Raw genomic sequence first — 16,953 nt, forward strand, 5'->3', positions numbered from 1 at the left:
TATTGAAAAGTCCCACAAGATCTTCACCTTCTCATTTTCGATAACTTTTTCCACTTTATGTTCCCAGTTTTTGTTGTTGTTGTTAGTATTATTGACTCTAGAACAAGTCTGACTGGTTTACATTTAAAAATAAATAAAACAAGGGCTCCACAAATGTAAATCACAAGGCCTGGGAGAAGAGATAAGATTTAAAGATTTCAGGAATATCACCAAATTGGCAGCAATTCAGATCTCTGGAAGAATATCATTCTAGAGGACAGGTGCCAGGATAAATGCTCTGTGTTTGCTTTTGAATAAAAAATCAGCATGCAAACATTGCAATTAAACTATATATCACATAAACAGATAAAAAATTTAACCAGTTACATATGGACACTGTTCTCTCTCACCATAATATAATATGGCAGATACGATTAAAGTGGCAACTAGGGGGCAAGGGGCTGGCCAGAGCCCCCCAAAAATTGAATTTACTTTATTAAATTTAGGTGCAGTCTGACCCTAGGTAGCATACAATAAAACAACAGAATAAAATAGAACATTTATGGAAAAATTCTAAAAAGAAATAAACCAGATAACATAATCCCATAACATTGCTGAAATATTTCAAAACCTTGAATTTTTGTGAAAACTAAATGGTTAAGTGAAATACATTTAAAGTTGCTAAAAACGAGGAACAAGATAAGGGCTCGCTCTTCTTACATTAAATAAGCAGAACAGAAAGTACTAATTTAAATTTACAAGTATAAAAGATGATATAATTTAATTCCAATTTACCATAGTCATTACATTGTTATTTTATTTTGTTCTGGGAGAAATAGAAAATCAAAGTGAATGTCTGAAATCAAAAATTTATATTCCAGATTAGATACTGAGCAATTTAGATCTTACCTATATTTGCAAACCTCAACTTCACAGTCACACTCATAAATCTTTTCATCTTTAAAAAGAAACAAAAAGAAACATTACTAGTCTATTTTAATTGAACCCATACAAAGTTCAGCAGATGAGCCAACTGAAACATCAAGGCCAATTTATATAAAGGTACAGTACTTCACAGACTTACTGGGAACGATAGGAACATTTTTTGCTGTTAGCCATCTGCTCATATATTGTTAATTAAATCATTATGACTTTCATGATTACTTAGTTAATAGGTCAGAGTTTATTCTAGTGATATTAGTAATCATCAAATCTTCTAAAGCAGGGGTGTCAACTCCCAGCCCACGGGCTGAATGCATTAAACTATGGATTATATTTGCTAGCTATCTGGGGCTTCAAAACAATATTTAGCTTAAATAATAATACATCTTAATACAGTTGCTTTTTATTGCTTGTTTTAAAGCTCTTCCTAACTAGCAATTTGTTCAGAATTACTACTGGTCCAGATTTTTCACCCTTATATGCTCTCTTTAGACAATGACAAAATTTAACTTTGTTCCATTACATAATAATTCAGGTTTCACTCTAAAGATGTCTCTATTAGACAACAGTGATTCTTTCTCCCATGGCATCTCTTGGTTTAAGGATAAGATTGGTAAATATATCATACTGCATTCAGAAGGGGAGGTGAAAAATGAAGAAGGTGGAGGAAACAATGTTGAAAGGAAAAAGAAGGATTAGTTTCTGTGTTACCCTAACTATACTAACCACATCCTTAATCGTTTTTGTCACAGGTGAAGTCAAGGAAAGGGAGAATGTGGTACAACAAAGCTTCTTAACTATATAATGGCCTTCAAGACAAATAGCATTCAAGTGAATTCAAAGCCAGCAATGGTTTATGTGATGAAATTTAGAAGCATCTGGAAATGCTTAGTAGAGAGGGAATCAACCTGATTCACACCATAGCTAAGGTGTTTCCTTAGTCATAAGAAGTCTTACTTTGTATACTTCATCAACTGAAGGGACATAAGATGTTTTTTTCCACATTACATACGGTTTGACTTTGGATTACATCTGGCTGTAATGGTGAAAATTTGAAAGTTATGTGGAATGTAATTGTTAAACTAAGGTTGTAACTCATACATGGTCATTTTTGAAAACTGGGAAAAATCAGAGCAGATGGGCCATGTGAGTAAGGCTGTTTTATAATTGAGAACAACTAATCTGACAGTCTTCTATTTAAGAATTTATTGAGGGAAATTAATGGAGAGGCATAGGGTGATAGTGCATTCAGTTAGAGATTAAAACTTCATGGACATTGAAAGAGTTTTTTTGACCCATATGTTTGTCTATCTGTCTTAGAATAACTCTAGCTATTAATGAGGCAGTGAAAAACTAATGGAAGAGAATATCAAAGGCCTGAATCTGCCTGTAGGCACTCCAACTTATCAAGAGAACAACATTTTATTTTGTACTTTAAATAACAATTTAAGCTACTTTGCAGTTCTTGAGATTGCCTCCCTGCTTTCAGATAGCAAGGCACTGTGGTACTAATCACCAATCGCCCTTTCTGCAAAAGCAAAAAGGAAGAAATGGTTGCATGGCTTTCTGGATGTTCATAATTTTTATTTATTCAATTTAATTTATTTAAATGTCAATTATTCAATTATTTAAATGTTCAAATGTATTTACTTTTCATTTTTGTGCATTAGTTTTGTCAGAAGAATAAATTGGAGTTCCAACTCAAACCAGGGTTGCAAAAGAATAAATGAAAATGAGATTCAGACAGCCGTGAGGAAAGGATAAATATTTAGTCCTAAAAGCAAAACAGTTTGTTTTTAGGGGCAGACTGCAGAGTGGAGAGGGATTAAACCCTCACATCCCTTCTTTTTTTCTCAGCCTTCAGCTTTTAAGTTGAGGCTGGTAAATGCAGATAACGTGAAGAAACAAAGAAATATATTGCTTTCTGTGGGTTACCTTCATAGATCTTCAAAATAGCATAGTGAAGTCAACTTTTAACTTTCCTTACTTTAAAGATAAAATTACAATGCATACACAAGGACAGTAAAATACTCTCTTTTAATTTAAACTTATAAAAAACATTGATACACACAACAATTTAATTGTTTTAATTTTTTTAATAAAACAATTCTTTTAAAGCTTTTTTATTTTAATTTTTAATTGCAATAAAAAGTATCTTTGTTTTGCCAAATTGAATTAAATTACTAGTTTCATCCCACCTTAGTCCATTTTTTTACATAAATATTCAGTATTTCGCTTGTCTCTGAAGTGGGGCGTGGGAGGAGTCACAGCTGGGTATTGTCACGGCCCATCTGCCCGGAGACTGAGGTAAATCTTGAGGCCACATCCCTACTCCTCCTCTGACTCCCCAGATTAATCTCAGTCTTCGGCCCAGAAGGAGCTAAATACCTGGCTCTCCTTGGTACGTGATTTACTTTAAATTTTAGCTTTCTCTTGATCGTAAAAACTTACCTCGTCTCATGCGCTCTTAATCAGCCTGAGCACAGAAGTAGTTAGCGCTGCTGAGAGGCTCCCGAGCCATGGCCCAGCAGCATGGGGGGGAGCCCCAGGCTCCGCGCACAAGTGCGGCTACAGCTTCAGGCTTCTCCGCGAGGATCTCAAGGCACAGGAAGGAAGAGAGCGACTCAGTCAGAGTCAGCTCACATGTTCGGACGTCGTGGTCGGCAGTCACCATCTTAGGTGCCAGGGCATACACACGGAGCGCAGCTCCAGTCTCTGGTCGCAGAGACCACAAGCGCCCTTGACCACCACCAGCACACAGTAGAAGATTGGGCCAAAACTCCGCCGGTAATCCGGGGAGAGCCACAGCATCTGACAGTGGGATGGTCTTAACTCAGGCCATTGATCGGCGGCATGGCTGAAGAGCGAAGAGCCGAGGGAGTACCGAGCCTTTGCAGGCAGCCTGTTGACTGGTTTCAATGGAGAGAGAGAGAGAGGAGTTGGATTGGCTAACCGTGAGTAGGGTCGCAATGGCGGACAGTTCGAGAAGCACAGGACGGTCAGGACCGATTCCCCAAGGGTTGCAGACCCGGGAGAGGGGACCTCCCGGGGGCCCAATCCAACAGAGAGGGGCAGATCCGCAGCAAGGAAGTGTACCTCCAAGTCATCGAGGAGGGAACATGCTAAGAAGGAAGTAAGGCAGCAGGCAGGAGAAATAGGAATACTATCAGACCTTCCCCGGCCAGATCCCATTCTCCAGTCAGGGCCGTCTCCCCTAGGGATCCTCCTGGCTTAACAGCGTCACCACATGGTTCCCAAAGGGGGTAGTTCCCTATCCCTCCCTATCTCCAGTTCACCCCTCCAGAGCGCGAGGAAACCCCTTTGGATGCCATTCTAGCAGCTTGCCAAGGCAACATCTGGCTCCGCAAGGCCCCACTCCCAGTGCAGATCCAGATCCCCCCAGGATATCTCCAGCCTATCCGGAGCTCTCCCAGAGTTTCCAGGAGGTCTTAGCCAGAGCTACTCCCCAGGGCATCTCCTCGGTCGGGCAGCATCAGTTTCAGGGCCTAGAAGCAAGGCTGCTCGCAAGCCACCTCAAGGTCATCTAGACCTACATGGTCCTTCCACCTCCAGAGACCTCAGATCAGACTCTCCCTCCACGGCTAGCGAGGAGTCGAGATCAGAGGAGGGGGAGCTTAAGGAGGTCGGCTTCTCTGATGACAAAAAAGTCCAAGCTCCTGAGGCCCCAGCCATCTGCTCTCTTTAGTTCCCTGCTGTGCATAGCTAAGGCCACAGCAGACCTGGATGTTCCAGTAGCCAGCCATGACTCTGCTACCTCTAGCATGAGCAGGGGAGCCAAGAAGGGTCCTTTCCACAGACCCCAGGTGGAGAGGGAGGAGATCCCTACCCCAGACCTGTTCCTAGAGGTGCTAAGTCACAATGGGCTCAGCCTGGCACCTTTACCACTCTGGGTAGCAATGATCGCAGATTCTATAACCTTAATACTAACTTTGATCAAGCCTTACAGGTTCCCTCAGTGGGTGCCCCGGTGGCTAGCCTGGCCCCCTCCTCACCAGCGGTGACAGGAGACATTTTCAATTGCCTGAAACCAAAGGACAGGAAGGCGGAGTTAGTAATGAGCAGGACATTCCAGGCGGTATCGTGGGCAATCAGGGCTGCCGCAGCAGCCTCCTTTTTCAACAGGTCCACCTTGCTATGGCTGGAGCACTCCAAGACAGAATCCTGGCTTCGGACGTTAGACTCCTGCAAGACATCACAAAGGTGATGGCAGCCACCCAGTTCTCAGCGGACACCACACTGGATGCGGACTCTATCCTTGTCAGTGGCATCCAGACATTTGTTGTGGCTGCGTAACTGGCAGGAGGAGTTCCGTGCAAAATGGTATTTGGCAGACACAGAGTACATGGGAGGAAAACCTTTTGGTCCATCCCTGGACCCCATCCTCATCAAGGACAAGAACAAGTGAAAGATCTTCCCATCCACGTCAAAGCGATCGGATCACCGTTCGGCACCCTATCCCAGAAGATCCAACTTTCGAGCACCCAAGCAGGACTTCCAACAACCGAGGTACTCTGTGCCCAGGTTCCCCAGACAGGGGGGTAGACAGTTCTCTAGGGACAGGGACAGGTTCCAATAGTCTAGTAAGTGTCCCTTTCGAGGGGGGGCGGCCGCCCCTTCCGCAGAAACAAGTGATTCAGGATCGAATCACCCCATTGGTGGCCGCCTTACTTTGTTCGTGGATCGTTGGGCTGGCATCACTACAGATGCATGGGTGCTACAGTCAGGTTCGGGTTCCACCTGGAGTTTCGCTCACAACCCCCGAATAGATTCCGGGTCTTTTCCTCCTCCAAGAACCTAGCCAAGCACTCCCTCATGCGCAAGGCCATACAGCCTCTACTGGAGATCAGAGCTGTGGAGCTGGTGCCGGAGGAGGAGAAGAAATCAGGATTCTATTCTAATTTCTTTGTGGTCCCCAAGAACTCTGGAGCATGGAGGGCCATCCTAGACCTTAAATTATTAAATTCCAGACTAGTCTAGACACCAACCTCTGGCCCCCGGTGATCCACCGCTTTACCTCTTGGGACCTGCCCACAGTGGTCCAGGCACTCCTGGAAGCACCCTTTGAACCGCTGAGTGAGGTGAGTCTGCAACTGCTTACACTCAAAATAGCGTTCCTCATAGCCATCACCTCCGCCAGGAGGTTGTCAGAGATTAACGCACTGTCGACTAGGGTGGATCTCTGCACCTTCCACAGCAACAGGGTTGCCCTAAGGCTCAACCCAGCCTTCATGCCAAAGATTAATTCCCCCTTTCATTGGGCTCAGGAGATTGTTCTCCCGGACTTTTGTCCAGCTCCTTCCAGTGGAGGGCATCGTCTTGATGTCAGGAGGGCATTGCGCATTTATCTGAAGTGCACATCGGCCATTTGGAGGTTGGAGGCCCTCTTCATCTCCTTCCACCTGGCTACTAGGGGAGCGAAGGTCTCCCCAGCCACCATCAGTAGATGGATCAGACTGGCCATCTCCAAGGCCTAAGAGGCACGGAGGCTCCCGCTGCCTGAGGGCATCACCACAATAGCAATAGCAATAGCAGTAGACTTATATACCGCTTCATAGGCCTTTCAGGCCTCTCTAAGCGGTTTACAGAGAGTCAGCATATTGCCCCCAACAATCTGGGTCCTCATTTTACCCACCTCGGAAGGATGGAAGGCTGAGTCAACCCTGAGCCGGTGAGATTTGAAACGCTGACCTGCTGATCTAGCAGTAGCCTGCAGTGCTGCATTTAACCACACACTCCATCTCAGCGGCCTGGGCCACCCAGGCTCCCATCGAGGACATATGCAGGGTGGCAGCATGGGCTTTGCCCTCTCCCTTCATCTGTGCCTCTGTGGAAGCATCTTTTGGGAGGAGAGTTCTCCAGAGAGTGCTAGACATTCGGGGGGACTCAGGCCTATGGACCCTCCCAGGGACACCTAGCTTTTGTATGTCCCAGCTGTGATTCCTCCCACATCTCACTTCGGAGATTATCAGTTGGTCTTACCTGAACTGCATGTCTCGAAGGATGGTGTGGGAACAGTCACTTCCTGCCCGTAGCGTGCCCTGCGCAGGATGGGCCTGAGAGCAGATAGTTACCAGTCAGTCAGGGATCAGGAGGGGAGTGGGGGGGTTACCCTGTTCCCCTCCTTCTAGAGTCACCTTGACTGGACCATCAGTTAATCTGGAGAGTCAGAGGAGGAGTAGAGGTGTGGCCTCAAGATTTACCTCAGTCTCCAGGCAGATAAACCGTGACAATACCCAGCTGTGACTGCTCCCACACCATCCTTCTTGTGCGCATGTGCGAGGCAGGATGGCCGCTGGTTTCCTTTGCTCCGTCCGGTGGAGCAAATAAACCGCCGTTCTGGATCGGAGCCTTACAAAACAGGGTCCCTGCAACGGAGCGAGATCCTGGGGAGCTGAACAAACAATCTTTCGGAGGGTCGACGCTCCCAAACGTCCTCTGTCCCACGCGGCAGCCCGGAGTGTGCTTTGCAGTGCTCGTTTAGGCTGGCGGAATGGCGGCGCTGCGCTAAAGGCTTTGCTTCGGCGTTTTTAAGCCTTAGGCGTTTTAGTCACCCACAAGCAGCTTTGGACCAGCGTTTTACGATCTTTTATGGTCCTAGCTTTAGCCCTATTTCCTTTGCTGATTGGGAGGACCCTGGTGCTTAGTTGTCTCCGGAGGACTATTGTTATTCAAAGGAGGTGGGTGATTCGAACGATGCTGGAGGAGGCAAGGCAGCTGGTTTTCTCCCGGCTGCTGTAGTCTCTTTAGGCACCCCCCCCCTCCCTTTCTACTCTGGTGGATTATATTACTGGATGTTTTTGGCGTTTTTCGACATCTTTGGCCCTGTTTTCCTTGGAATCTCTTTAGACTCTGTTGCTGACTTTATAGAGGGGTAGTTGGTTTGATATGGGGCGGTATAAGACCTGGCAGCTGGCCTTGCGGCCATTACCACAACCCCTTAATCTACCCCCTAGGCCTTTTTTACAGCACGGCCTCTCCTTTTCTCCCTGGCCTTCAGTTCGCTCTTACTTATACGGGACTTTACCATATGGTTCCTTACTCACGGCTACTGGACATTGGACATTGGACTCACGATCTAGTCCTGGTTGGTACGATCATTGCCGCCCGTTGTTGTTAAGAGACTCCATCTTAGCCCCTTTGGAGCTTCTATCCCAATACCATCTATACCATCTTTACCATCTTCTCCAACGCTGCCTTTTCCATCAACATTGGTTTCAACGCTACCTTTTTTACCAACATTGGTTTCCTGCCACTCTGGACTTTGACTGTCTGACTTCCCTCACCCATATATTTAGGGCCTGTGATCCTGTCTTTCTTAGCCCTGAAAGACAGGGCTAAGACATCACTATTATACTGGTTTTACCCCCAGAAGGAAATTTTGGACCTGGGCTGTGGGTGGACAGACGACGGCAGTATTGTGTGTTCGCACTGAACCCCCGCAGGACCTTTTGACCAACAAATTTGCAAAAGAAGAGAGGGGCAACAAGACACTCCCCCGTATATTCCATCTGAACTATAACTGGTCCCTAGCCACTTTAACTCCGAACATTAAGAGCCAATTTTGCCATCTGAACTCGCACCTTAAATTTTAATCAACTGCGCAACTATTTTAGTTTCTTTCTTTTCTTTCATCTTTCTCTTCTCTCTTTGTATGGGATATGCATGAGATACGTATGAGATGAATGAATGTCCCACTTTTTATTATCATATTGTTGTAAATTTTTGTGTTTTTAACTCTTACGTGGGGACTGTTTGGGGGAGTGCATGAGTATGTGTGATTCGGAGGACCTGCCGGGAGATGCGGGGGCCATGGGGGTGGTTGAGGGGACCAGAGACACGGGAGAGGGTCGGGGTATTACGGTCGTAACAGGGAGGGGCAGATACGGCGGGGACTTTAGGGCAGGCCATTACCGGGGAAGGAGGGTTCGCTACATTACAGAGATCCCTCCTTCCGGCCCTATGAGTCCCACTCCGAGACCAGATGGCGCAAGTAATCAGGACCCTGGTCTCAGGCTGTTGTCGCTAAATGCCAGGTCTGTTGTACACAAAGCTCCTCTCGTCCGGGACTTAATTTTAGACGAGAGGGCAGACCTGGCATGTATTACTGAAACCTGGCTGGGCCCAGAGGGAGGAGTCCCCCTTGTAGAGCTGTGCCCAGAAGGATTTAAGGTGCTACACCAGCCGAGAGCCCAGGGAAGGGGTGGGGGTGTGGCCATTGTTATCCGGGAGTCGTTAGTTCCTCGTAGGGTCCCTGCTCCGGAGCTTGTTGGGTGTGAGTCTCTGCTGATAAAGTTGGACCTCAAGGGCCAAGTGGGTCTGCTGTTAACGTACCTGCCTCCCAACAGCGTTGCAGCAGCCCTCCCCTCGCTCCTCGAGTCGGTAGCCGAGCTGGCAATTGAGTTCCCTAGGTTGATGGTCCTGGGGGACTTTAATTTGCCGTCGCTCGGTGAAAACTCTGATGGGGCACAGGAGTTCATGGCTTCCATGACAGCCATGGGCTTGACCCAAGTAATTCGGGGCCCAACCCATTCGGCGGGTCACATGCTCGACCTCGTATTCCTCTCGGAGCAGTGGATTTGTGATCTTGGTCTGAGGGGTAACGACATCATAACCCTGTCGTGGTCAGACCACTGCCTACTGAGGCTCGACTTCCGGAGACCAAACCCCCACTGTAGGGAGGAGGAACCGACCAGGTGGTTCCGCCCCAGGTGACTTATGGAACCGTTAAGGTTCCAGACGGAGCTTGGGGTCATTCCTGATACTTTCGCCCACAGTCCGGTAGAGACTCTGGTTGCTGCTTGGCACTCGGCAGCATCGGAGGCCCTCGACCGGATTGCGCCACTACGGCCCCTCCGAGGCGGCGGATCCCGGAGACCTCCTTGGTTCACCGAGGAACTCCGGGAGATGAAGCGCCGGAGGAGATGCCTAGAGCACCGATGGAGGTCCGATAAGTCCAAATCGAACCGAGCAATGGTAACCACCTGCACCAAGGAATACACCAGGGCACTTAGGGCAGCGAAAAGATCTCACATAGCCACCTTGGTTGCGTCCGCTGAGTCCCGCCCAGCCGCCCTGTTTAAGATAACCCGCTCCCTATTGAATAAAAGGGAAGCGGGGGAACCCTTGCAGGGCAGAGCTGAGGACTATGCCCAATTCTTAGCGGACAAAATTGCTCGGTTTCGGTCGGACTTGGACTCCATCCCCGCAGTTCCAGCCGAGGCACAGGAGGATCAAGTAGAACATCTCTGGGTTGAGTTCCAGGATGTTACCCCCGGGGATGTGGAAAGGCCATGAGGGCTGTAAGTGCCTCCACCTGCGTACTGGACCCGTGTCCCTCATGGCTGGTTACTAACAGCAGTGAGGTGACATGAGGCTGGATCCAGGCGGTTGTTACCGCCTCTCTTCGGGAGGGGAACTTCCCCGCCGCACTGAAAGTGGCGGTGGTGAGACCCCTCCTAAAGAAGCCATCTCTGGATCCAGCTGTTCTTAATAACTATCGCCCAGTCTCCAACCTTCCCTTCCTTGGGAAGGTTGTTGAGAAGGTGGTGGCCTTCCAGCTCCAACGGTCCTTGGAGGAAGCAAACTATCTCGACCCCTTCCAGTCAGGCTTCAGACCCGGTTACAGCACAGAAACCGCTTTGGTCGCATTGACCGATGATCTCTGGAGAGCCAGAGATGGAGGACATTCCTCCATCCTGGTCCTCCTTGACCTCTCAGCGGCTTTCGATACCATCGACCATGGTATCCTTCTGCGACGACTGCGGGAGGTGGGAGTGGGAGGCACCGTGTTGCGGTGGTTCTCCTCCTACCTCTCGGACAGGTCGCAGTCGGTGTTAGTGGGGGGGCAGAGATCGTCCCCTAGGCCCCTAACATATGGGGTGCCTCAGGGCTCGGTCTTATCCCCCCTATTATTCAACATCTACATGAAACCGCTGGGAGAGATCATCCGCAGGCACGGGATCAGATACCATCAATATGCGGACGATACCCAGTTGTATCTGTCCGCCCCGTGCCAACTCAATGAAGCGGCAGACGTGATGAACCGAGGCCTTGAGGCCGTTATGGACTGGATGAGGGTAAACAAGCTTGTGCTCAACCCAGAAAAGACCGAGTGGCTGTTGTGCTTCCCTCCCAAAGATTCGATCAATATTCCATCACTCAGGCTGGGGGGTCAAATTCTATACCCCTCAGAGAGGGTTCGCAACTTGGGAGTCCTCCTGGATCCACAGCTATCGTTTGACCACCACCTGACGGCTGTGACCAGGGGGGCATTCGCCCAGGTTCGCCTGGTGCGCCAGTTGCGACCCTACCTGAATCGGGAGGCTCTCACAACAGTCACTCAGGCCCTTGTGACCTCTAGGCTGGAATACTGCAATGTGCTCTACATGGGGCTGCCCTTGAAGAGCATCCGGCGACTTCAGCTAGTACAGAACGCGGCCGCGCGAGTGATTGTGGGTGCACCTCGGTTCACCCACATAACACCTATCCTCCGCGAGCTGCGCTGGCTACCTGTCGATCTCCGGATGCACTTCAAGGTGCTATTAGTCACCCATAAAGCCCTGCATGGTAGTGGATCTGGGTACTTGAGAGACCGCCTTCTGCCAATTACCTCCCTGCGACCAATTCGATCTCATAGATTGGGCCTCCTCCGTATTCCATCGGCCAGCCAGTGCCGGCTGGCAACTACAAGGAGGAGGGCCTTCTCAGTAGTAGCCCCGACCCTTTGGAACGAGCTCCCCGTGGAGATTCGTACCCTCTCCACCGTCCAGGCCTTCCGCACAGCCCTCAAGAACTGGCTAGCCCGTCAGGCCTGGGGACAAGGATAGCCGCCCCTCCCGAATGATGAATGTATGTTGCTTATTACTTTTATTATATGTGTCTATGTCATTGTTTGTGTTCCCCCTCCCTGATTTTATGTGAGCTGCCCTGAGTCCCCTCAGGGAAAAGGGCGGCCTACAAATGTTAATAAAATCTAAAAAAAAAAAAAATCCTTCGAGACATGCAGTTCAGGTAAGACCAACTGACATTTCATTACTGCTAACCTAAAGCAGGCGTCCACCCGCCTAAATCCAGACATCCTAATGGAGAGGTTGGAAAATCATGCAAAGCCAAAAAAATCCCCTTTCGCTCTCCCTAGCTAATCCATGTGTCCTTATCACTTTGGGGTGCACACCAGAGGCGGTATTCAGCAGGTTCTGACTAGTTTTGGAGAACCGGTAGCGGAAATTTTGAGTAGTTTGGAAAACCAGTAAAACCACCTTTGAATAGCCCCTCCCCATCTATTCTCTGCCTCCCGAGTTCCAGCTGATTGGGAGGGAATGGGGATTTAGCAGTAACCTTCCCCTGGAGTGGGGAGGGAATGAGATTTTGAGTATCCTTCCCCTGTCACGCACACTAAGCCACACCCACCAAGCCAAGCCCACCAAGCCATGCACACAGAACCAGTAGATAAGAATTTTTTAGTACCCTATTTGGCTATCCAGATACTCATCCTTCTTTCATTCCATTTTCAAGACCCCAGGACCAACAATTAGATGTGAGACCATTTACATAATCTGAAAGTAAAATGTAATTGTGATTTCTTTCAAGCAGAAGCAACAGTATTTTATTTCTACTTTATTATTCCAAAAAGAATAGAGAGAGAGTCACGTTTATATAGACGAAACGCATGGGTTGGTGACAACAATTGAAATGTCCTGTTCAAGACTTTTATATTGTCCTACCTGTTGCAGTTAAAAATCAAGATTGTACAAGTGTCTGAATTCTTTCTCTTCCTCCCCTAAAGATTTAACCAAAACTTCCTTGAAGCTAAGCAGAAAAGAAGCTGAGAAAAAGAAATCTATGAAGGTGGGTGATTGTTCTTAGCATATTTACAAAGATAAATAAACTACCAATTTATATTTTTTTCTGGACTGTCATGACTTTCTTAAATAGTTTCAGGAATTACACTTTGCTGAGGTTGTTACAAATTTGGGCTTGGAAATCCACAAACAATTGGAGACATTAAGATTCTAAGATTGGATATTGTAAATAAATAACAAACAATATTTTTATTCTTATGTGAACTATGAAGAAGATACCTGGTTTTCACCAACAACCAATGGCTAAATTTGCATATAACAACCCAACATGCTCTTCACCCATCGTCTTTTCAAGCACTTGTCTGTACTTTAAATCTGCAGCAGGATATAATACAATGAAAAACTCAATACAACAAAGAAGCTTAAAATGTGCTCAAAATGAAACACACAGATTTACTTCAGTTAGAGCAACTGAAGCAAGACTCAGTTAGACTCTTAGGCAACAAAAGCTTCTGAAACACTTTTCAAAAGCTTTATTTGTATGTTTTGCTTTGTTTTTCTCTCCTCAGAGAATGGGGCAACAAAAAAAACCTTCTCGACCCAAACCGCCTCCCCCTCCAAACTGTGTCGCTACTTGGGCAAGCTGCAAGCCACCATCTCGTCCCTGCTGTGATTTCTGTGCCTTTTGCCACTGCCGACTTTTTCAGACCATCTGCTACTGCCGTATGGGAAATCCAAACTGTTAAATCAAAGTCAAGAATGCTCTCAGTATTTCATTATATCTTCCATACCGGTTGCCTTGTATCTGTTTTCCAAAGAGGCCAAGAACTTTGTCTTCTTCCAAGCATCACATTCCTTGTGGGATCTATCCAGGGGTGGGTTCCTACCAGTTCTAACCTCTTCCATAGAAGAAGTTCCACAAATCTACCCTGCCATTTAGAACCAGTTCCAGCTCCCTCCCCACACCCATCCGCACCACGCTTGCCCCGCCCACCACTCACTGATTGGCTGGCTCATCAATCACCCTGCCCACTTCTAAGAATCCAAGGGATTCATTCACTTCTCTAATATTTTTTCTTTAATATTTTTAACGACTATCCACCAGTTATGGTTAGAGCCAAAGCTAAAATATTTTCTTTTTGCTTTATTTGTTTTCCGTTTGCTTGTCCTTTCTATCACCCCTTCTCTATCCTTCCTAGCTCTACTCTGTACAAATTGTGCTGCTTTTATTCTCTTCTCTGGAGAGAGCAATGTGAGTCAAGGATGCAGGAATCCAACACAGAAGCAAAACATCTGGCAATAGAAAGAGAGAATGATGCTTCTGTGCATTGTCATTATACTTAGATTTTATGCTATTTGGTGAGAAAAGCGGGTTTTAATCCTAGATTTACCCAGATGGAAAACAATTATGAAATAGGGGAAATGAAAGCATGGGGAGAAAAATCAAGGAAAGTTGCAATGGAACCTGGTAATTAGCTAGCAAACCAAAGAGAAAACGTTGGTAAATTATACTGCTCCATGGATCAGAGATTTACCATTATATACATAATTATGCTCTTCCATTTCTTAAAACAAATCAAGATATTAACTTTAGCAAAACTACTCTCCATCTTCAGTTTTAAACTGGTCTATGTTTCAATTCAGCAGTTTTAATAATATTAGTGTGCATATAAAATTCCCTTTTACAACCTTGTAATCCCTTAGTTTGGAGCAGAATTGGAGCAATTGGGTGGAGCCCTTCCAGATACCATGTGGAGTTTGCAGCAGATTTTTTTTTCTTTGCACCCTAGAAGAGAAACATATGCCCAGTGGTGGGTTTCCAATTTTTTTTTACTACCAGTTCGCTTGTGTGCACACACGCGAAGCTTCTGCACATGCACAGAAGCGTCCGGGTGGGCGGGCAGAGCCTCCCACCCCCACTGCTACCGTTTTGCCCAATTCAGGCCAAACCAGAAGCAACCCACCTCTTATTGCCGCTACCTAAGTCTGAACTCCCAAACTTCCAAGTGGGAGGTGAGTGAGGGAATAAAATGGACACATTTTCATTAAACTCTTAATTTTTAAGTAGTGACATTGTTTAACCTCAGCTTTTGGACATCCCCCAATCCAACGTTTTATCTCACAACTATAATCTCAAGCAAGCATGGCCACTTTGATGCTTAGGCTAAATATGGCTCTCTTTGACTTCATATTTGTGCCGATTGATTCATCATGCACTGACTATATAAGTCTTTAACCATGTTATAATGCTGATTTACTGAGTTAGTTGATTTTATAGAAAATCAAGTGATGTTAGGAGCTAAGGATATGCTGTAAAATTGTGTTGCAAGCCTCCCATTTTTACAATAGTTAATAGCCGAAATAGTAAACTATGGCAGCCAGAAGGGAGGTTAAACAAGACCTCCAAACAGAATCATATCATAGACTTAGGTGGCTTTTACTCACTTGCAACTTATCATGCAGCTTCTTATCTTTTGCCCCATAACTTTGCCCATGAGTAAGATTTGTTACTCATTATATTTGAAATAATCCACTGACTACAGAGGCTTGAAATAGATACAGCATACAGACCTGAAATGAGAGTAGGACAGTGATGGCTAACCTTTTTCCCATTGTGTGCCAAAAGTGAGGGGGAGTGCAAGGGGTGTTGTGCGCAGGCGTGCCCACACCCATAATGCTATGCATCTGAACCCTCCCCCCACTTTTGACGTGCGATGGACCCATTTTTCGCATTCCCCAGGCTCAAGAGGCTTTCTAGGAGCCTGGAGAGGTTGAAAACAGTCTCTCCTGTCCCCCGGAGGCTCTCCGGAGGCTTCAGGAGGCTTCTCTGAAGCCTCAGGAGGAGGGGGGGAAACGGCCCTATGGGCAAACTAGAAGTTCGAGAACGGACTTCCAGTTTGCCCATAGGGCCGTTTTTCACCCTCCAGAGGCTTCAGGAAAGCCTCCTGAAGGCTCCGGAGGTCAAAAAACGGCCTTAAAAGAAAGCCAAAGTCAGCTGGCCAGCACACGCATGCACGTTGGAGCTGCCAGGGCAATGCCTCATGTGCCCTAGGTTTGCCATCACGCGTGACATAGGTTCACCATCACGGGAGTAGGGTATTTCATGCTGGTATAATTTACTGCCAAATCACTGATGAAAGCACTTCATTTTGAAAGAAACCATTTGCTCCATTCTCCAACCCTCTCTTCAGTGCAGAAATATAAATAAAAGTATCCCCATCTGACAACTATCCATCATTTACTAGAACATGTACAATAATGTCACCTCCTTAGCAACTGATTTCATTGCTGGACTTTTCTTATGTTTATAAAGTTTTTCTTAATCAAAGCCTGGCTTTCTATAATTGAAGTTGATTAGATGTTTTTTTCTGATGTCTGGAATGAATAGACAACAGATCAGAGTTTTTGCTGGGGGAAAGAATTGAAGAACGATGAATACTACTTTGAAGTGGTAAATGATTGCGGGGGGGGAGTAATACATGAGAAAAGCTAGAGTGCATATTTACATTTTTTTTCCAGGCAAATTGATGTACAAAAAATATTAGTATTATTTTGTCATGAAGAAACAACATTGATCTAATGTTTGTTAAACTTTGATCAAAGTTCTAATGCTGTTGAGGGTTTTTTTGGGGGGGGGGACATGGCAGTGATTAAACATTTCCTTCTTAATTTGCTTTTTTACAGGTTTAACTATTTTTTAAGAGGCAAATATTAACACTACACAGGAATATGGTAGTAGAGAATGTACGTAGTTTAAGTTAAACATTTGCTTTCTTGTTCTCTAAGCTTGGTGTTTTTCTGCAAACATCTCATTACAATGAAACAATATTAAGATCCCAATAAGAAAAAAAATGTATCATAATCACAATATATGACTAATTCATAACCACTTTTAACTTCTCTAAACCTTCCATTTCAAAATGATTATTGGGTGGAAAGGATGCGGCAAGTAAAGGCCAAAGTGGTTCCAGGAGTGGTACGCTGAGGGCTGTGACTCCCAAGATGGGAGAGTGGTTCCAAAAAATCCTAGGAACATTAGAGTTTTCTTTCCAGAAGGATTCAGTGCTAGAAACACTTAAGAGCCCATGCAGAACCTTAAAATTTCCAGGCTTCTTGCAGATGACCCGAGACTGAGGAAAACACAGACCACCCACAGGGGTGGGGAAAAAAATTATATATATAAATGTTTTAAATTAACTTGCACAGAATT

General features: G+C 46.1%; 1 protein-coding gene across 1 annotated transcript in view; it reads left to right on the forward strand.

Annotated features, from left to right (window-relative positions):
* The window catches only part of ASIP (agouti signaling protein), a 28,730-nt gene extending 15,099 nt beyond the window's left edge, over positions 1-13,631 (forward strand). The window contains exons 3-4 of the mRNA XM_014053146.2: positions 12,728-12,789; positions 13,313-13,631. Of these exons, the coding sequence (XP_013908621.1) occupies positions 12,728-12,789; positions 13,313-13,489 (239 nt within the window). The 3' untranslated portion in view covers positions 13,490-13,631. The remainder of the gene's footprint in view (positions 1-12,727; positions 12,790-13,312) is intronic.
* Positions 13,632-16,953: the final 3,322 nt, after the last annotated feature.

The sequence above is a fragment of the Thamnophis sirtalis genome, unplaced genomic scaffold (assembly GCF_051295495.1).
Source record: "Thamnophis sirtalis isolate CommonGarterSnake01/CBP01778 unplaced genomic scaffold, rThaSir2_p1.2 scaffold_7, whole genome shotgun sequence".
In the NCBI taxonomy this organism is placed as follows: domain Eukaryota; kingdom Metazoa; phylum Chordata; class Lepidosauria; order Squamata; family Natricidae; genus Thamnophis; species Thamnophis sirtalis.